This window comes from Ctenopharyngodon idella, chromosome 7 (assembly GCF_019924925.1).
Source record: "Ctenopharyngodon idella isolate HZGC_01 chromosome 7, HZGC01, whole genome shotgun sequence".
In the NCBI taxonomy this organism is placed as follows: domain Eukaryota; kingdom Metazoa; phylum Chordata; class Actinopteri; order Cypriniformes; family Xenocyprididae; genus Ctenopharyngodon; species Ctenopharyngodon idella.
The window spans coordinates 44476636-44498764 of record NC_067226.1 but is presented as its reverse complement, the minus strand read 5'-3'; the positions used below and the strand labels follow the sequence as shown (position 1 = coordinate 44498764).

The following is a 22129-nucleotide window of genomic DNA, read 5'->3' as shown; positions in this document are numbered from 1 at the left end:
GAGATTTGTGCCCTGGTTTTACACGTCTCTTTAATTCCCCCGTACTCATTCATCCCCACTCAGAGGCTTAGCTTTTTAAAAAGCTGGTTTTTGTAGCAAAAGCCCTAAATTTGCCTTTCCTGTTTTGATCCCCTGCAGTTACAGGCTTTAATATGAAAAATGACACCCTTTGACAAAGCTACTTGAGTCCTCTTGAGTCCACAAATTACTGAATTTTGATAATAATTTGTATTTTTAGGGGAATTTATGGTACAAAAAATGAAAATGAAATTTCCAACTTAAAATGTCATAAGATCTTGAATGCTTTGAAGTACAGACTTTTTGGTCTGGTTTGGTCTCTTTTTAAAGAAGACACCTGGCAGATTATTGCTGATGTGAAAAAAGTGAATTTAAAAGTTATAGAAGTTTAAGTTTATTGTTATGAAAAATGCATAAGAAATACTAATTGACATTTTTATATTAAATATATATTTTTCAAAACATGTTTTATTCTATAACTTTGAGAAAATCAAAGCCATAAATCTAAACATAAATTTGAGGTTGATATCTCGAAAAATGAGCTTACAGTAAGATTTTGTTTGGATGCAGTACCGAACGTTTCCACTAGATAAAATTCATTTCCCATTCATTTCCAAAGGCGTCATTTTTGACCACGAGGAGTACAAGTGTGACGAAATTTTTCGGGACCATTTAACCTTTTTGAATCATGTCCATGATTTTTTTGTGTGTGTGTGTGTTCACATAGCAAGTGCCAAAACCTTTACCAAGTTTCATCCCATTCTGATGAAGTAAAAAATTCTAAAAAACCAAAACAAAAACCAGAGGGTTAAAAGATTCAAAACTTTTTAAGTGAACAAGAAAGTGAATCAAGTGAAAAGAGAACCCAGTTCTTTTTGCATTCATACTGTCGCTGGTCCTGAAAGTGGATCTCTTTTTGGCTCACTTTAGTTTTGTTTTTTCTTTCTCGATATGTCAGTCCACTTTTCATTCACACTGACCTAAAGTGAACTGTACTCAGACGACTTCCTGAGATGGTTTCGGTTTAGTTCTCTTTAAACTAGTCTGAGGTTGTTGGGAGCATTCACACATTAGCTAAAATCATAAACCGGACTCAGACCCTTAAAACAAACCAAGTGTGAAAACTCCACTAAAATACAGTTTCCAAAAAAGTGTTTACAACCTAATGCTATCGATAAGAAGAGGGCGAGCCTGGATTTAAAAACAAAAAGACTTAAGCTACATTAACTGACAAACCACCCTGATCAGCGGTGAGCCGATCTGTATTTATAAATGTGGGTTTGTTGGTGAAGGTTACCTCTCTGTGTCACACAGCCACCATGTTTATGGAGCACTGGAAGAGAAGGCAAATGAGGCTAAATTACATCTGGGACATGACCGGCTTTGAAGACACAGAGGTTAGTCACGCACGCCCATGTTGACCAAGAAAACTGTCAATATAAGACAGTGATGTACATGTTGATAACATAATTATGTGGGTTTATGTATGTATTGTAGGCGTGCTCTATTATTTGCTTGTATTGACTTGTATTATCCTGAGGCTTGGGTGTAAAGAATTAAAGATGTCTGTTTTTTTGTATTGATTCAGTGCCATAAAATCAACTGTTTTTTCACTGTTTTTTTTTTTTTTTTTTTTTTGTCCTGTTTTGTATAGGGGAAACAAAAGGTTTGGAATTGGTTCATTCACAGTATTAACTGAATTTATTTCTTTCCTAACCTTACAGTTGCATTTTAGTACTAACAAATTCTTCATATTATCTTAAAAGTCGTCTTCAAGCATTGTCGTCACATTCTTGCTTGTGTAAAGTTTTTCACCAGCACTTACTGTATTCTATCTATCGGTCTGTTGTTGTGGAGGTCTGGGAGATTCCTGTTCTCTCTTCCTCCGGCCTTACAGGTCAAAAGCTGCTCACTTTCCTTTCGGCAGTCACAGTCTTTCTGGGCTTGCCACTGTTTATGTGGATAAAATGAGGAGGAACTAATAAAACCTAAAGCTGCTGAATGTGGAAAGGAATATGTTTTTTCGTGGTGCTGAGAGCTTTTGGTTTTAAGGAATATACTTTCACTGAACGTCAATGTGTGGCTATTACCAGAATTTCTGTTCTGTTCACCGATCATGCACATGGCTGCTTTTGGCTCCATAACCAGTTATCTCTTTCCGCTGTTTTTTTTTTAAAACATTTTTAACTGGTTTAAGTCCTGTATGTGTTGTGAATTGCTTTCTCTGTTTTCCCAGAGTCATCCTAGAGCAGAGTATGAGTTCCGTGTCATGAAGAAGTCCTTGAAGAAAGAGCAATCTCCAAAGGTAGGTCTTTATGAATCTACAGATGACCATTTACTGATGCATATTGCAAATAGAAATGGCATTAACTTTCTAAAAAATCCAAGCTATAATCTGATTGGCTGGCTTCACACAATTTCTGGGAGTCAGGGTGGTTTGTATCTCCACCATAAAACAGCAATTTTCACATGTGTCCACAAACTTGTCACAAAGGCACAGTTTGGTCTTGTGTATATACATATATGGGCCATTCTAAAGAATTGGTTCAAAGTCAGAGTTGGAAACATCTTGGAAAAAAATGTGTCTTTTTCCACAATTTTTTATGCATGCAAATTGTATAATACAGTAAAATTGTATAAGGTACACATTTCTAGTAATTGTGCAGATAATTCTCGTATTGTATTTTCAGAAAGTTTTGGAATATTTTTCCTTCTCCCCAAATTTGTCACTACCGAATCACAATGATAAATAATTTATTAACAAAGGTTATATTAACCTATTAAGATTTTGTTTACATCACAGAGCGGTAAAGTTCTGACAAGCTGCGCATTAAATAATCGCAGCCTTTGCCAAATCGCGTGCGATTTTATCGCGATAAATCGTGCAGCCCTAGTTTGAATATACATTGAATCAAACACTATCATAACATCTTAGCTGATAATTCAATATACTTTATTTTTGACAAAACATCCCATGTTTCGGTAGTGACTGCACATTTTCGGTATTGACTGTAATGTTTTGGTAGTGACTAAAACATACTAAAATACTAATGATTTGCATAGCTTTACTAAAATGATGTCACAATTGAAACATGACTGTTTTGGTAGTGACAATTTTAGATACTTCTGAGCCTAGCTCAAAGATGCTAAACAGCACATGGTTAGCTAGAACAGTTTTGAACAGTCGTACAAACACAAAAACAAAATTTTCTCAAATAACACCCAAAAAAACCCAATGATGTCACAACCGAAACTTTACCACATGTTTTGGTCGTAGCTGTTTCGGTAGTGACAATTTTATATACTTTTGAGCCTAGCTCAAAGATGCTAATCGGCTACCTAGCACAGTTCTGAACAGTTGCACACACATAAAAACTAAATGTTTTGGAATAACACCCAAAAAAGTGTGCTTAATTCCAGAAAAAAAGGTATTTGGTAGTGACGTTCCTTAAAGTTACACAGATTTTCAGACTTTTGAGCACATTAGCTCAAAATGATGGTACCTATCTACTATATAAGAGAGGATATGAGAGAGAGGGACACAGGAGTATTTCCTGATCAAAAATGTAGAAGTGTGCTTAAAATCAGTCTCAACCAATGGACTAAAACATACACTGTTTCGGTAGTGACATGAAAATGTTTTTTTTACATAAAGTTTCATGATTTACAAAGAAAATATAAAATAAATATCTATTTTTATTTTCACTTTTTTTTAAAAAATCAAAAAGATATTTTTAAAAACAATGGAAAAAGTTTTATTTCAATATTATTTTCATAAGTTGAAATTTAGGGGTGAGGGTTTGGGACAGCAACCTCCCTATTGAAAGTACCAAATAAATGATGATTTTATATATATTAAACTGACTGATATTTTAAATATTATTGTGGGTTTCAATAGAAAATGGAAAGATCTTAGTAAACATCTAAGATTTGAATACTTAAATGATTTTTAAATGTGTTTTTTGGTTGTGGGACAGTAGTTTACACCAATTCTGTAGAATGGCCCATATAAGACCAACTGTGTGTGTGTGTGTGTGTGTGTGTGTATATATAGTTTGTCATTTTACATGTTGATCAGTAGGCCTCTTGTCCAAGTGGGTAGTTCTTGGCTAGAATAATGTACAATGTGAACCACCAGACCATATGCTGATTAAAAAAAAGTGCCTTTATTTGTGCCTGGCACAGCACAGGCAGTGCTGCTCTTGCAATATTTTTGTCTGTAGACTTATGCATGCCATCCTTGCTGTCATAAGGATGTCTGGATTATTGGGTATTACGCTTAGTAGATGTTGACCTAGTTGCAGTATACTGAAATGTTATGTGACAGCACAGCTGTAAGGCATGTCCAAGGGCTTGTATTTGCTCTGCTTGGTTTGACCCTATCTGCCCCTTCTGATGCCAAAGCATGCTGGAGGCTGGAGTCTACACATCTGATTTTTGCTCCTGTTGCTAGATGTATGTATTAGGGTGTATGTTTTTATGTTTTTCAAATTTGACAATTCATGTCTTCTTCTAGACAGGAAATGTGAAGCTGACATGCACAGACAGAATACCAGCTTACATGACCATTATCGTCATGATGGTTTTTTTGGTAAGACCTGATTGTTCATTTATTAGATTTATTGTGGTGTAATGCTGTATTCTTTAGCATGCTCATGCTATACTTATTTAGCTGTTAAAGTACTTTTTGTTCATCAACCAGTCAATTTATTTTATATATGGGTGGCCCTCACATTGGAATCACATGAACAGCCAAATACAACTCACTTTATCTCATTAAGCCCCCTATTATCAGACATTTTCATGGTGACTTACATCTGTGAGGGTATTTGGCGTTGTAACCAACAACATTGGCATTTGCATGATCCTGCATCCAATTGGTGTCAGTAAATCATTAGATTATGATTAAAGTCACTTTTCTTATTGTGTGTATTTGTGTATTCATTGCAGATCTTTGTGACCTTGGCCATCGTGTTTGGTGTGGTGCTATACAGGGTCTCCATCATGACTGCCCTGCACATGAGTTCCACTCCCACTTTCCGCTCTAATATACGGGCCACCGTTAAAACCACTGGGGCTGTCATCAACCTTATTATCATCATCATCATGGATGAGGTCTATGGAGCAATTGCACGTTGGCTCACTATTATGGGTACGTCAAGACATTTAGCTTGTCAGCTGTATTGCAAAAAGCTATAGTTACAGTACGTCCTGTTGTTTTCAACCCTTAAGAGGTGCCAAAAACGGACAAAAGTTTTGAGGAGAGGCTGATCTTCAAGACATTCATACTGAAGTTTGCAAATGCATTTACCCCTATTGTGTACCTGGCGTTCTTCAGAGGCAGGTAAGAGCATTGGTACCAAGCAGTCACTCTGAAACTGAACGCAAACTATTAGTTATTAACAAGTCTGCAATAGGATTCCCTTTGTTAGAACGACAAGCTCTGTTGCATAACCTGGTGAGCTGCCCTGCTGTCTACTGCCTACATAGACAGCTGCCCTCTAAGGCAGTATCCTAAACGAAATAGAGGTGACTGATTTGGAATTCCGTATAGACAGCAACTTCCTACAAATAGTGGTCCTCACTTAAAGAACATGAGAGATTTTGATGTTAACATGTTGCTGAGATAAACTAAACTAACTAAAAACCATAAAAATTTCACAGCACGCAAATACTGGTTAAACTGATAGCGACCAGGGTGGCGGCATGGGTAGTCTCCATGTCAACACACTCTGAATCATTTGTAGAGGTTTAGTCATGCATGAAGGAAGGATGGAGCATTGCAAGAGCATTTCAGTAGTCCAGTCTAGAGATGACAACAGCCCTGACAAGGAATTGTCCATGTGTGTGGATGATAGATCACAGTGATTATGTATAACGAAAAGGGGAAGGGGCCAAGCACTGAACCCTGGGGTACCCCCATGGATAGTTGATGTGATTTAGATGCTGCTCCCTTCCAAGATACCTTATAAGTAGTGGGATCTGGTGATTTACATTTGCAGACAGATCCAGCAGAACAATTGATCTTAGAGGCATCTTTTGCCAGCCGCAGGGCTTCAGTGGCAGAGAGGTCTACGATTAATTTCCCCTTTTGAGCGTCTGCTTTTAAATTGGCAGAAAGAGATCAGTGAATTATGCTTCTCATTTCACTAGAAACCTTTGATTGGTGCCATTTTCTCTCTTGAGTTTGGTTTCACGAAGAACATCTGATGTCCAGGGGTTAGTGGGCGTTTTGTGCAAACGGGCATGAAGGAGGGAGGACAGATGCTGTCTAGACAAGATGTTCGAGTGGATGTAAATGCATTATTTACATAAGAGAGGAGGAGCTTTTAGCAGGGTGAAGAGAGGTGGGCGAGTATAGAAAAAAAGATTAGTGGGTAAGAGGGAGTGGAGGTTATGTTGGAAGAAAACCGGTGAAGAGTGTGCAGCAAGGTGGAAATCACAAATGTGCAATGGAGTAACAAGGGCCATTATCTGTGGGACAGTTACTTGTGTAAATGAGGCCCAATAGGTTTCCTGATTTGTAAGTTGGTGAGATGGTGTGGTTAAACAAGCTTAGACTGTATAACCAAGAACCACAATTAGGCTGCCATCTTCAGGGGAAGTGAATAATAGAACATCCAGCTCTTCTAAAAAGTTCCCCAGCTGATGTAGAGGATGATATATAACAAACTATAGAATTACTGTGTCATAGTAATTGCATGAAATTTAAAGGATTATTAAAATCTGTCTGATTTGTTTACTCCTGACTTGCATTTCTATAGTTGATGAGGAAGTGCCAAAAAAGAGCCATTGTCTCTTGCTTCTGAAGGGAAGTTTACAATGCACAACACATAAAAGAGGAATGAAGGTAGAAATAAGTGCCTTGTTAGAGTCCTTGTTCTTAAGCTCAGTTGCACAGGTACACATGCAGGTCATTACACAAGTTATTTCTTCAAACAAGGAGGGCTTCACATGTTAAGGATTGTTAGGACTCTTAACACACCAAGCCAACTGTTGGCTGTCGGCCACCGTTGGCCCGTTCCACACCGTCAGCACTAGTCGGATCCCGTCGGAGGCTTTTTGGCCGATCGAGCATATTGAATCGGCATCCGTCGGTCTGAGAGAGATCTCTAATTGCCTGTTCAGCTTAGCGAACGAGTCAGTGTATGAGAATAAAAGTGAAAGTAATGAAAGCGAGCAAACAAGTCAAGACAGTACAGACAGAAGGCTGTTCTAATTTTATGCCATCTTACCTGAGCATTCCAATGCAAATATTTTCATAACAACATGAGCTGCATAGAAGAAAGAAAGTGATCAGCATGAATGGTATTCGAAATGGTAAGCAGGCGCTGCTTTGTTTACGGTTTGTGTATCTGCAGTCCTGTTTCGGTTTCCCTTTTTGAAATATGAATATAGACTATTGATACCTGCTGATATAGAAAGTTATTTCCTTACACCAGGCTAGTTGACAGTCGCCAATAGTCTTTGTGATGTGTTCAAGCGCAGCTTTTTAGCCGAGACGCAGCCGACACAAGGCGACAACACAGTTGACTTTCGGCGCTGCTTGTACTTTTATGTCGGCTTGTTGTGTAACGGTCTTTAGAGTGTGTGAGTTATCAGTAATTAAGTAAAAACAGGAGTACGCCTTTTGGATTAGCAATACAATGCATATATTGTCAAAGGCTGAAACAAAAATACTGCAGGACTGTTACCGCCCTACAGTACAAATTCATTTCTATTAATGTAATGCTCTAAACAATAGAAACAATGTATTAATTATACATTTACTACTGCAGACTTGTATTGACAAATCATTTTGATGCTCTTTTATGGTGCATTCACCGTGACTCACTGCATTCTTGGTTTCTATTTAGCATTCATACTCTTCCACTGTATTTAACTGTCTGCACTCTTTTTGGTATTCACAGCTTCTTATCAGTGCTCATGCTCCACTCAACTTTGTCGCGCTACTAATGGTTGCTGACACGACTGTCACCTGAAATCGCCATCACTCAATGAAAATTTATGTCATCACATATAACTGTCAGTGTGAACACCGTTTTAGAATTTGACCAAAGTTAGGTATCGTCCTTGCTGGAATAAACAGCATGAATTTCTATGAATTGGTTTCTGACCAGTATAATATTGCTCACTAGGTTTTGGAACAGAGCTCTATCCCCCCACAATCCCCCCACTTCCCTTTTAGCGTACTTTTAGTGTAATCTCTGTTTTGTGATTCTCCACTTGCATTTGTGCATTGGCTGGTAAACTCAGCTCTTGACCTTCCTCTGTCCAATGCCTCCAGACTCATTGGACGCCCAGGCAAATATATCTACGTTATGGGGTCTTACCGGATGGAAGAGGTACTTATCTAGTTTTCAACTTCCTCATTTATGTGTGTGTCATTGATTCCTTGTGGTTTTCAACAGTGGGGAGTCATAAACTGTGAAATAATTTAATGAAAATAAATGACCAGTCTTATTGACCAACTGGTGTAAATGTATGTGTATTTATAAGCAAAATCCGTTCTGAACCATACTCTATTCTTGGAGTCTTGTAACTGCTTCATCATATGAAAAATAACTTGACAGATTGTCCTAGTTACCTCAGTCCTTGTGACTAACGCATTCGAGAATTTGTAGCCAGTCAACTCCACAGTAACTGACTGAAGTCTCTCTCTGCAGTGCGCCCATGCCGGCTGTCTGATGGAATTGTGCATTCAGCTCTGCATCACCATGCTTGGCAAGCAGCTCATCCAGAATAACCTGTTTGAGATTGGCATTCCGTGAGTACATACAGCATAGAGAACATGTAGTCATTATTCCCACAGAGACGAAAGCAATGTGATCAATTTCCACTGTACATTTTTAGGTGTGGTGTACCTTTCTAGACATGATTGCTTTAGGGAATAATTGTACTTTTCATACCAGAGCATTGCGAAGACCTTGACAAACCTTGCTGACCTTTTTGTGGCATGCTTGCAAATACATTTATGTTGCTTTCAGACAAATGCAAATAGGCTTACAATCCAGTATATCTCATGCAAATGCTTCTGAAAGAAACACATGGTAAATCACATGGTAAACACATCACAATTTCTGAGTCCAAACACTCCTTCAGATCCCAAAAGCAAATAGCAAACTGTGCTAATATACACTCATGGTGTGCTGTACTACCAAAACAAAAACATGATCCTAACCTTTATTTCCATAGCGAAATCTCAGTTGGCCAAACAGTGATTCATTTTTATGAATCTTTAAAATATTGGTGTCCAGGATTCCAGAGACTGCAGTTTACACCATGAGTTTTTAAAAGCTTGGCTTAAAGATGTGCTATAAATAAAAGTGCTTATGAACGGCTGTTGAGATTCTCACTTCCCATACATCACAACTTAACAAGACTTAGTCAAGTCTTAACCTTCTATAGTAAGTATAGTCACAATTATTTTGCTGGCAATGTAAAACCTGTGATTCTTACTTGGCCCTGTTTCCACCTTGTATTAAGATGTGTTTTAGTCGATTGGATCACAAGTGGATGACGCTAAATACAGGTGTAGACTGGGTGTAAAACATTTTGAGCTCCACTTCCAGAGGTAGTTGAAAACGCATTCCACCGGATTGCTTTCGTAGTGTAAAGGCTCATGTGGTCAAATGTGTCTACTCTACGTCTACTCTCCGCCTACTGACCTACTGCGTAAACATTATGGGAAGCGTGCTAGCCAGATAGGATTTAATCTTTGTTGGCTGAAGACCCAAGTTTGGTTTGAAGACGAAAAACGTACCAAGCACAATGTTCTCTAACCATTCCTGATTTCTAACACACACTCACCTCGTTCGGCGTGGTCTTGCGGCTGTCAGAGCAGAAACGAAAGCTGCTGCTCTCTGAATGTTTTTCCGTCATCTCCGGGTGCGTTCATATGTAAATTACGAGAGCTTATTTTGTCCGTTAGATCGAAACATCTGAAAAAAAACCATACATTTACCTGCCCATAGACCTTCCCCTAGAAGAAATCGGGACAGAAGTGGTCGAAAGTGGACAAAAGAGACAGATTAAAACACCAGGTGGAAATGAGAATGTGTCTTCCTTGTCCACTTGTGATCCGATCGACCAAAACGCATCTTAATACCAGGTGGAAACAGGGCCTAAGATTCGTAAAGACTACGTAATTAGACAAGTTTTGCGATCCCTTCCTGTGTAGCTACTTGCATATTCATTTGCCATTTTTCATATTTTAAAATGTTTTAGTACAAAAATGTAAGTAAATGTTGTTGTTATATCAATGCATACAAATGTCAATATTTAAATACTGTTCTTACATTTTAGTAGAAAAAACAGTAAAAGTCTGATTTAAAAAAATATCCCTCTTTAATCATATCAAATCATATAGTTGTAGGTGTAGTTATGCTCACATTATAAATATATCAAACATAAATATATATATTTTTAATATTTAATGATTATAAAAAATTTAAGGAAGGAAATTCTTATGCTCACCAAGGCTGCATTTATTTAAAATATAATAAAATCAGTAACATTGTGAAATGTTATTAGAAATTAAAATAAATTTTCTGTTTTAATATATTTTAAAACTAATTTTCAGCATCATTACTCCAGTCTTCAGTGTCACATGATCCTTCAGAAATCATTCTAATATGCTGATTTGCTGCTTAGTTATTATCAGTTATTATTGGTGCTCAAATATTAATCAGTTTAATGCGTCTTTGCTGAATAAAGGTATAAATTTCCTTTTCATACTAACCACAGACTTTTCACAAATTGTATGCAGAATATATTAATAAAATGGTGGAAAACACAGAGATCTAATTTAATCTGATGTGAGCATTCATAAGGGTCTGCAAATGAGCACATCATGTAATGAATATGCTTGAATTCACCAAGCAAAATCCACAGTGATTATTAATGTATCTGTGTCACAGGAAACTGAAGAAAATGCTCCGACAACGCAAGATAGACAAAAAGCATCAGGAAGAGCTGAACAAAACGCTTCATCGTCACGAGAAGGACCACTTCCTTGGGCCCTTTGTCGGACTCAACCCAGAGTACATGGAAATGAGTGAGTCACTACACACTACGCGCCCACACACACACACACACACACACACACACACACACACACACACACACACACACACACACATACACATACAGACAGACGTATAAACATTTGTTTGTATTCTCTCCTTATCCATCTGGCTCTGTTTTCTGTACTTACAGTATGCAGGAACATGGCATCATTAAAAATGTATAGTAAAGTACAATTTCCGATTATGAATTATTAAATTCGTACTGTACACAAACACTAATTGAAATGTCTAAACTCAATTAGACAGATTTATACACCTCATCTGTTCGAAGCAATATTATATGAGGGTAATTCAAGTCCCCAGACAGCATGCATGGTAAACAGGGTAAATGCACATCCATTGTGTGAAGGATCTGCAGTATTATACGTGGAGTTGGTGTGTTACCGGCCCCTCCTCTTATCTCGCCTCATCTGTGCTACAGCGTGGGCTGGACTTCTGCTAAGAGAGAGGCATTATGGGTCCAAAGGGGGGCTGGCAGAGCAGTGTGAGATTATGAGCTTTAGTTCTGGCTTGAATTCATTAATAACATCCCACCCCCTCACCTACCATCCTCCATCCATACTTCTATCACTCACTGCCTCTCCCGTCCCATTCCTCCATCTTTGAGCGTGGCACTACCCATACTCCTCCTGAGACCCTAAACTGGTAACATTTAGGAGCATCAGCCAAACTAGTCCTTGTGAATTACTCTGTTTTTGATTTTTAACTTCTTAAGATCAAGTTTCCCAGCATATCAACATCTGATTTATTTCATTATGTCTGATAAAAATAAGATGTTCTCAGTAATTCTAAATAATCCTGTGAGTTTTGCTTTAGTGGAACCTTCTGTGGAAGCTGAATGTTTTTGTTTTTGTTTTTGTTTCTTTTTCTTATCTAGTCATTCAGTTTGGGATGGTGACCTTGTTTGTGGCCTCATTTCCGCTGGCTCCCCTCTTTGCTCTACTGAACAACATCATCGAGATCCGTCTTGATGCCAAAAAGTTTGTCACGGAGCTGAGAAGACCGATCGCTGTAAGAGCAAAAGACATTGGTCAGTATCTACACGACGATTTCCAGTGCATTCATTATTTGTTTGTTTGGCAATGATACAATGGTAATGTAAATATGTTTGATTTATACACATAAGACACTACAAAATATGCATACTCCAAAATTCAAGAGATGGAGGCAGAAAATGCCTCAGTTTGAGCTTTTTATAGGACCTATTTATAACCTGTGATATAGTTAAACAGTTCCACACAACCAAGAGTGCACAACTGCTAATGTGATATTGATTTTATACAACAGCTGAATGAACAAGAAGTTAACATTAAGTGACTTACATTTTAGGCGCTTAAATGCGCGTCATGAAGCTTCTAAATCTTAACAAATCATTTGTTTCTAATCAGTAGTTCGGAACGCGTTTCAAACTGCCAAAGTCATGTGATTTGAGTAAACGAGGCTTTGTTACGTCATAACTGTTTCATCTCTGTGAACCCACAAACCAGTGGTTATGTATTTTTTTATTTGATCTTGAATCAGTTTTATAAATTAGAAGACATTTTTAATGCCACATTAGTATAATAAAAAAGGGAGAGTTGTGGTTAATAGTCTCTTATTGGCCTGATTAACCAAACACTCTCCCTCAAATCACTAGACACAATATTATGTTTTTGCGCTATCTCGCCAACAACGTTGCGCATCTCAGAGCAACCGACAGAGGTGTTTTGTTACTAAATGAATCTGCGTTGTTAATCAATTCAGTTGAGTGAATGATTCAATGACCCATTCATACAGACACTCACCTGCTTCGTTCCTGAATGGCTGTGTTTAAATCCACTTCCCTCACTAACTTCACTCCGTTCACTCGGATGTACATCATTGCTTACTTTGCACGAGTGCCTACTACTGCCGGAACCCTTGCGATGGGTTTAAATGAGTCCTTGATTACTTGTGGGTAAATTAAGTATGAGCACTGTGAGTTGCTGTTGTGATGTCACAATCGTGTTGCGTTGTGGTCTATGGATCTGCCTGAAGTGTACATATGAGTAGACTTGCTTCCTCTGTCAAAATCGAGGGGTTGAGGGTCTGTCCAAATAATGGAGGTGGGGATTCCCCTGAGGGGAGGTGCTGTATAGATAGACAGATCCCTTAAGATTTGGCTACAAAAATGGAAGTGTGCGTGTGTATAGTTGTGTCCCAAATTACGCACTATACACTATGCACTTATACATGTACTCATGTACTCAATTGGGACACACCTTATGTCTAAAAGTGGAGTTAAACGCAGCCAATGTATCAGTTGTGAATGCATTGTTTTAATGAATGATTCAATGATTCACTCTTTAAAGGGATAGTTCACCCAAAAATGAAAATTATCCCATGATTTACTCACCCTCAAGCCATCCTAGGTGTATATGACTATCTTCTTTCAGACGAACACAATCGGAGTTATATTTAAAAAATATCCTGGCTCTTCCAAGCTTTATAATGGGAGTGAATGGGGGGCCCGATTTTAAAGCAAAAAAAGTGCATCCATTGAACTGTTTTTTAATTTTCTGGGTAATTATGAAAATGTTCCATTTTTGTAGCCAAATCTTAAGGGATTTATCTATACAGAAATATTCACTGGACTTCCCTAACTGTCTTTAGTACAACACATTTTCATTGCAGTACACTGCATTTAATCCCAGTGAACAAGGCTAACAAGGGAAATTATGTTCAAAATCTACAACTATAAGCAAGATTGAACTGCACATGGTTATACACTAAAGGTTTTTTTAAAAGGTATTGATATACCACCTAGTGGTAATACGTGTCTTTACGGCTGAATCTCATGAAACCTGTTTTTTCATTTAAGAGTATTTTTTTTTAAAGATTTATTTAAGCTTATATTTTACTTAAATAAAGAGAGAGAGAGTTTTATTTATGTATTTTAATGAGGATTAAGGGATAACATTCAGCCTTAGCCAGGTGTAAATATAACTATATATTTAAAATACATGATATGTGAAATCTATGTCTCTATTTCTGTTTCTCTGTCTTCAAGGAATCTGGTACACTCTTCTCAGAGGACTCAGTAAAGTGGCCGTCATTGTTAATGTAGGTTTTCAATTCCATGTGTTTGTTCTGAAACAAATAAGAGCTGCACCTGCTGTACTGTGATGAACCTGTTATATATTGTACAATTAAGTTGATACTGCTCAGCACTGAAAGTAATTCATAGTGGCATGTATTGCTCCTACTCAAGAGTTATGTTATTACTTTTCTAAACGATCTGACTTATGATTTTCAGCAGGTAAAAGAAATCCATTGGAGCCATTGGACTTGATAAATTACTAGAGCTGTGTTCAAAATCGCCCTCTATACCCTCATTCACTATTCCCTACATCACTCCACTAATATAGTCCACTTGAAGGAGTGAATGAAAACGAGTGAGTGAGTTCGGACTGAGCTCCTGCTTTTGCATAGTTTGTGCTTGCAGTTAAATAATAAATTTCAAACTTAGCAAACTGGCAGCTCCAGTAGTAATGAAAGGATTTTGAACTCAACTCAAATATAAGCCTTAATTAAACAATTTAATAATCAATTAAAAAGGAATTAACATCTGTATGATATTACGCTGTAGCCACATTGAACCAGTGGTTTGGAAAATGGATGGATGGATGATTTAGCTGCGGGCGCCATCTTCTGGTCAGATGCGGGAATTCATTCAGCACGACCCTCACAGTGTATTATGGGTATTCTCTAGCTGTTGAGTGTACATTGGTTGCATTGCAGTGCATTATGGGATTGAATAAGTGTTGATAACGTCCACTACAGTTTCAGACACCACTACAAATGGCTGCTCCCTCAAATAGTGCCCTATTTAAGGGTATAGGGGGTGATTTCAGACACAGCCTAGGAAGCAGAATATAGAGACACAGAGCCAGTTAGCAAACACCCAGAACACCCTAACAAATGCATTAACGAGGTCTGGCGTGCGCTAATCGTCCTGTGTCACTCTTTAGGCGTTTGTGATCTCATTCACCTCTGACTTCATCCCACGCCTGGTCTATCAGTACATGTACAGTCCAGACGGGACTCTTCATGGCTTTGTCAATCACACCCTCTCATACTTCAATGTTAGTCACTTCCAGCCTGGCACTGAACCCATGGAGCCTCTGCACCTGGGATACCGCGTGGACGTCTGCAGGTACTTGGTTTGTTTTGCACTATAGTATATAGTGTGACTGTATATATTATATTCATAATGTTTACACTATCCATAGGTATAAAGATTATAGGGACCCTCCATGGTCTGACACGCCATACGAGTTCTCCAGAGAATTCTGGGCCATTCTGGCGGCTCGATTCGCTTTCGTCATCGTCTTTCAGGTCAGTCAGAACCATATTCATTAAACACCAATTACAAAATTCAACCTTTTTTGATTGCTGATCACTTACTGGATCAGTCTTATTATTGTTGTTGTTGTTGTTTAATATATATTAATTATAAATATTATTTGTTTATAAATAACAAATGATATTTAAAGTTATTCAAAAAAATAAAGAAATTCTCACATTATTAAAAAAAATATATCTCATTTTCATAACTGTAACACCAAAAAAAAAAAAAAATCCTGTCCAGAAATGCAATTTTAATAATTTATGCCCATTATTAAAATGTGCATAAATTAATTTCAGATGCTGCCATGATCAGTGTTACTTCAGTATTATTTATATAGTGTTATTTAGTAATATTTTAAATATTTTCAAATTAAGTTTGAGTTTCAGTAATTTTTGTAATGTGCTTTTGTCATGTTTTATTTGTTTTTTCCCCCTCAAATATTTAGCTTCATTTTTATTCAAGTTTTAGTAATTTTATTTCTTCAACTTATTTTATTGCAGTTAGTTGCTAAGGCAACACATCTGATTTACATTTAAGTTTTTAATATTTCAGCTTTGTGTCAGTTAACGAAACCTATACTGACCGTAATATATGCTTACAAGTGTACTTAAACATTTAATTTTTTTTTTTTTTAATTACAGTATATGCTCTTGAAAATGGGCCTAATTGTCATGAAAATAATGCAAAAAAGCTTAATGTTATAAAATGACTTCACTTTTGTTATGCAATAGATAATTATAACCTTTTTTTCTTGTGATTTTTGTGGTAAAAAAAGTGAGTATTTTGAGATTGAGTCTAATACGAGTGTTAATTCTCTCGTCTCTCTGTCCAGAATGTGGTAATGCTGATGAGCGACTTTGTGGATTGGCTAATCCCAGACATTCCCAAGGACATTAGCATTCAGATACACAAGGAGAGGAACCTTATCGTTGAGTTGTTCATGAAGGAGGAGAAGGGCAAGAAGAACAGGAACACCATAAGCGACCCGAGCCCGCAGCCGCTCCGCGCGCGCCCCAGCTCTCAAGCATAGAGCGGCGCTGCTCCATTATAACTCTGTGACCGGCTGAAGCAGAACGGAAAGCCTGTCGAGGACCACTGCTGCACGGATCAGTGTCGTTACAAAGAATGTTACATGACTGCCACCTCATTTGCATACCATTTTCCTTTTGTTTGTTAATGATCTTTTCTATCAGCTTCATGCAACGTCTGCAGGTAGGTTTTTTGGAAAGAGGGTTTGTATTGTTTTATCTGTTGACTGATGAATATTGGATGTAGTTTTGTGACTGCTTCAGCTAATGATCATTTTTATTTGAAAATACGATGCTTTTATAGGACTTTTAACATGAAAATGTAACATGTTTATGTTTTCGATATTGTTGGATAGGACTCTGAACCAACTCATTTAAAGTGCTTTTTAAATGATTTAATATTAGACATTTCATTCAGAATATTTCTGCTCAAGGGAATCAGCAACTATCAATAACATGCTGTTTCCTTTTTAGGTACTAAGAAGTAGTTCTGTTCTGTCATAGTAATGATCGTGTCTGTTTAGGCTTTAGTCGTCTATATATAAAATATAGACATAAAACACTACAGTTGAATCAAAGTTACTACAATCCTCACTGGGTCTTTTTTTTAGTATTTTAGAATTACTAGTACATGCGATTTTGACAGGATGTTGATTGATCTTTTCGGCAGCATGTGAGTGCTTGGTTTTTAGGTAGTGCATCTGAAAATTGTGATAAGAAAGGGTACGCTGTATATAAACCCATGATGTTCAAGAGGCCTTAATATTCACGGAAATGCACTGCATTTATTAAAGGGATGGTTCACACAAAAAATGAAATTTTTGTCATCATTTACTCACCCTCAAGTTGTTCCAAACCTGCATGAATTTCTTTCTTTTGTTGAAGGGAGCCAAACAGTTGATGGACTCCATTGACTTCCATAGTATGGGAAAAAAAACTATGGAAGTGAATGGGGCCCATCAACTGTTTGGTTCCCGACATTCTTCAAAATATCTTATTTTGAATTCAACAAAAGAAAGAAATTCATACAGGTTTGAAACAACTTGAGGGCGAGTAAATGACAGAATTTTAATTTTTGGGTGAACTATCCCTTTAATATTGAGTCATATGGACAGAGTTTTGTGTCTGCCTGTCTGAATGTTTTCTCTCTTGTCTTAAATCGTGACATTCCAACATTAATGAAATGGCAACGATGATGGAAACGATATATATTGGTACAATATGTTGCATGTGTCTTCCATTCAAAGTAATTATGTATGTCTAAAAGCGTGATAAAAGAGTGGTTCTAATTGAAATGAATATAATATAAATATAATAAATGAAGTCTTAAGACATACTCTCTGTTTGTTTGGACATATGGCAATGTTTGTTTGTAAATTTTAATATTCATGTATCCCCAGAAAGGCTTTGGTTCTACCTTTATTAATAAATGTACAATGTAAACCCATTTTTAGACTGTTACATCATCCACATACTGTTTACCTCTGTGAAAGAATGTCTTTTGTGTTTTCAGTGTCTCAAACTGGTAATGGGAAGGTTATGACTACTTTTGCTTTTGAATGGTTTCTTAAATAAATATATCATATACGATTTGGTATGTACACATTTATTGACTCTCTTGCTGAAGGCCAGTTACATTTTGTTGCTTGAAAAAGGAACTTGTTCAATTCATATTTTACATTTTACTTCATTTAGTTGCCTGCTGCTCTCCTTTGAGGAAGGAGGAGCAATAAAATAGGAAGTAGGTAACTTCAATTCAGTGTTGCGAAGTCTGATTCATTTTGGGAATCGATTCTTTTGGATCAGAAAAATATCTGCTGAATCATGTTTCCAACAAGTCCCACATTCTTCATTTACATCTCTTAGCAGGAAATAAAGCTTTTGCGTGTTTTAATAAAATGGTACTTAAAAACTGTTTCGTTTGTTCTGCTATTCGGATATTATCATTCCGAATGAACTTGTTCAACAGGTCAGATTATTGGTTCTCGGATAATGAAAAAAAAAAACCCTGATTAGTTCTGAATTCACTCGGAATTATTAGGCCTAGAGTTTCTTTTCAGAACCTAACGAGTCAAAAACTCGCTCGGACCCATTCAGTGCGATTTTGTTCAGACAGGGTTCGGTAGATTCATTATGAAATTCGACTCAAAAGAATCGGACAGCGCTAGTAGCGAATGCGTTCAAACGATTCATTTGTACAAAAAAAAGCCTAGTTCAAACTTAAAAAGAATGACTCATCTGTGAAGCAAGTTACTTTAAAAGTGAAGTACGTTGTTGGCGGGTGTCGTTTTGGTTTCTAGCTGACCCACCAAAGCAGTGGAGTTGGGTGGCTTTTAGGACGCAAGGGAGGGGATTTTCACGATGGATTGCTAAAATGTGAACGTGCTGAAAGTGAAAGCGGCAGATGAACCGTTCGGGCGTCATGCGGTAGCGTTGTACTTGTGTTAGCGTTCAAACACACAGATCATGGATACGCGCGGGTTTAGGGCGATGTTACTAACGATATCCGATAAACTTACTGAGGATAATGTGGTGAGTTTAAAGTTTTTGTGCTTAGACATCGGGAAGAAAAGGCTTGAGAAAATCAACAAGGGTTTTGATCTTTTCGAGTGCTTGATCGAAAGAGCTCAAATAGGGCCTGATAACACGGACCTTTTGCGAAAACTTCTGAACGACATCGGTCAGACAGTTCTTCTTGAAATAGTAGAGGATTATGAGAGACAAGCGGCTAGACCCGCTGATGGACTGGATGCGAAAGAGAGAGGTTTGTATGGTTTTACTGAACTCTTGCTATTCATGTTACACTTGTGTGGCTGTTCAATGACAGTAAAGTATGATAAGGCAGTTAAGACAGCGGCAGCTGGATATTTTTGCTTAACTCTCTAAACGCCTCTGATTTTAAGTGAGACGATAGTTTAAGGGCAGACTGGTATGTAATTTCAATCATATTTCTAAGTATTCTGTCGTTTTATTTCCCTGAGGTGATGTTTATTCTGGCGGCTTCCGTCTTATCTCTAGTACGTGAAACGCAAACTCATAAATATGGCAAGCCGTTTTAACATTTAGCCTATTCCTTTAAACGAACTTATATCGATTAAATTTTAGTTTTACTTATTTTTAAGTAATATAATGTAATCCAATAACTTGTATCTTTTTCACCGATTAACTATATTAGATATCCCTATTCCAATAGTGACAGATTTTGACATTATTCTATGTCTTTACTGGCAATATATTGCTTATATTTTCATTAAATTCGTATTATGGTGGTCTTTTATTTAGTTGCTCATTATGGGAGGATTTGGGACATGTTGGTTAAAAGTGGGGATGCACGATATCGGATTTTTGCCAATATTTTCAACTCTTATTTCTTTCCTCAGGCCATCTACCTCATGAACATGCCCCCCACTTGTGCAATACACAACACTATTTATACTTATATTATTTATTTAACATACCATATTTACGTTCCCTTGCATTTGTATAACATACCTGTACATGCATTTATTGTCTATTTTTATTATTGTATATATTACTGAACTATATATAAAATTATTTAATTTACAAGTGTCATGTTTGTGATTTTTATTGTAAGCCATAGCTTTCCATTAAATTAAATCAGACTAGTGTTTTTGTGACATCAATTACTGCTTTATTCGGATACAGAAGTAACTTAATGTTATTTGTGTATCATGTCATATAACACGTTATCTTATCGGCAAGGCATATTGGCATAATTGTTTCATATCGGGCAGATGCCGATTTTTACATTTTAAGCCTTTTTACGGCCGATTCCTATGTCTTGCAGGTAATATCGTGCATCCCTATTTTATTGATAGTTCATACTTTTTTTTTTTTTTTTTTTTAAGTAAAATGCCTTTTAGTATAATTCTAAAAACTCAGGTCTTGGTTCATATTACTTTGCTGTGAAATTGATTTTTATTAAAGTAAATGTTAGGCCGCATTTACGCTGCAGGTCTTGATGCCCAATTCTGATTTATTGACTATATCTGATTTCTTTGACAAGATTTTTTTAAAAGTGACCCATATCCAATATCTGCATTTACACTAACACTTGCCGAACAACCCAAAGTAGATGGGCAAAAACAGCGCAATTTTGCAATGGATGCAGACAAAATGATAATACAATCTTTTGCTTTCCGCACCATCTTTAAAGTACACATGAAATCAAAACTGACCTTATTTATTTTGTTAGCTCAAATTGCTAGTTTTGTGGTGAACAATTCATCTGTGCAAGTCAATCCACACAAAAAAATTGTTTGGCTTCGTAATATTTAATCAAAATCTGAAAATGCTCTTCCCCTCTGTAACGGTTCCCCTTCTCTAATGACATCAGTTTGAACCATGTAATGTAAATGCAACTTAAGAATAACTTTTACACTTTAATATTTAAACATGAACGTTTACTGCACTGAAGCAACTTAGGAATGAATTTTTTAGTATGTATCAAATATGATCCATCAGGATTTTATTGAACATTTATTTGTACATCTCAATCATCATTGTATTGAATTGCATTATATGTTTTATGTTGAGATGGTTTCTGTCTCTTTTTAGAAAAAATAAACATTGCAACTGATGTAATTGTTGAACATCTGGGTAAAAAGTGGCTTCAAGTTGGAAGAAAACTTGGACTTCAAGACACTCAGCTGGAAGCCATCCAAGAGAAACACAGCCGTGACCTGGAGGAGCAGGTGAGGGAGCTCATCAGACAGTGGATGAAGATCAAGAAAGTAAACGCCAGAGTGGAGGACCTCATCAAAGCTCTGCGAGACTGCAAACAAAACCTCACCGCTGATCTTGTGGAGAAAAAACTCAGAGAGCGCGGTATACCTTGAACATCACCACACCTCCTCCATTTTTGTCTGTTTTTGGAAACTGTTGTACTACAAAAGGAAAGAGCTTTGGGATTAATAATGTGAATTTCCTTTTAAAGTGCAAATGAACTGAATTGTCTATGGTTGATTGTTTACAGATCTTGAATTAATTTTTGGTGAACATTTGTTAATTGAAAACCATTAGATAATATATTTCGAAATGATTATATTCCAGAAAATGAAATATATTGATTGGTAATTTTGCAGTTTTTACAGAACATAGTCATCATGCAACACTGTTCTTGTATTTACTGATTTTGTGAAAAGAATCTAGTCATGTGACACAAATGAATAAAGGGACTGTAATGATGTATGATTGTTCAATGTACCTCATAGAGATCCAGTGATCATTTAACAGACCTTGGATCTGTTTGAGAACATTTTCAGCCATGCACTATTAAAAATATTGGCATTGATGGTTCCATGAAGAACATTTATGGAACATTCCTATTGCATGAAAGGTTCATAATAGCGGAAGAAGTTTCTAGGTTCTAATGTTTCTTTTAAGAGCTGTTCTCTGAAATATTCTTTTGGGAACCCTAAATTGTTCTTCTATGGCATCAATGGGGGAAAAAAAACCTTTTGGAACCTTTATTTTTAAGAGTGCAACTTTCACAGTATAGAAATGATCTATTATATAACCAGGTTGTTCCATTTGCAAAAATTCTCAGATTAAGATATTGTACAAAATGGCTGTAAAGCAAAGTTCAGTACTCAGAAGTCTCTCTC

The 22129-nt window shown here is 36.8% G+C and overlaps 2 protein-coding genes across 5 annotated transcripts in view; both read left to right on the top strand.

The window, feature by feature from the left end:
* ano1a (anoctamin 1, calcium activated chloride channel a) overlaps nucleotides 1-18092 on the top strand; it is a 56734-nt gene extending 38642 nt beyond the window's left edge. For 3 of the 4 annotated variants that reach the window (XM_051901688.1, XM_051901689.1, XM_051901686.1), the window contains exons 13-26: nucleotides 1333-1415; nucleotides 1673-1684; nucleotides 2255-2323; nucleotides 4535-4609; nucleotides 4969-5170; nucleotides 5251-5362; nucleotides 8306-8363; nucleotides 8685-8785; nucleotides 10938-11074; nucleotides 11983-12135; nucleotides 14134-14186; nucleotides 15095-15279; nucleotides 15356-15461; nucleotides 16307-18092. In XM_051901688.1, coding sequence (XP_051757648.1) covers nucleotides 1333-1415; nucleotides 1673-1684; nucleotides 2255-2323; nucleotides 4535-4609; nucleotides 4969-5170; nucleotides 5251-5362; nucleotides 8306-8363; nucleotides 8685-8785; nucleotides 10938-11074; nucleotides 11983-12135; nucleotides 14134-14186; nucleotides 15095-15279; nucleotides 15356-15461; nucleotides 16307-16504 — 1544 coding nt within the window. In that variant the 3' untranslated portion in view covers nucleotides 16505-18092. The remainder of the gene's footprint in view (nucleotides 1-1332; nucleotides 1416-1672; nucleotides 1685-2254; nucleotides 2324-4534; nucleotides 4610-4968; nucleotides 5171-5250; nucleotides 5363-8305; nucleotides 8364-8684; nucleotides 8786-10937; nucleotides 11075-11982; nucleotides 12136-14133; nucleotides 14187-15094; nucleotides 15280-15355; nucleotides 15462-16306) is intronic. The other variant, XM_051901687.1, reaches the window with a different exon arrangement.
* A 607-nt stretch (nucleotides 18093-18699) lies between these two features.
* Nucleotides 18700-21711, top strand: fadd (Fas (tnfrsf6)-associated via death domain). Its single transcript, XM_051901697.1, has 2 exons — nucleotides 18700-19266; nucleotides 21081-21711. Exons 1-2 carry the CDS (start codon nucleotides 18969-18971, stop codon nucleotides 21359-21361), a joined length of 579 nt encoding a protein of 192 aa, XP_051757657.1. The 5' UTR covers nucleotides 18700-18968; the 3' UTR covers nucleotides 21362-21711.
* Nucleotides 21712-22129: the final 418 nt, after the last annotated feature.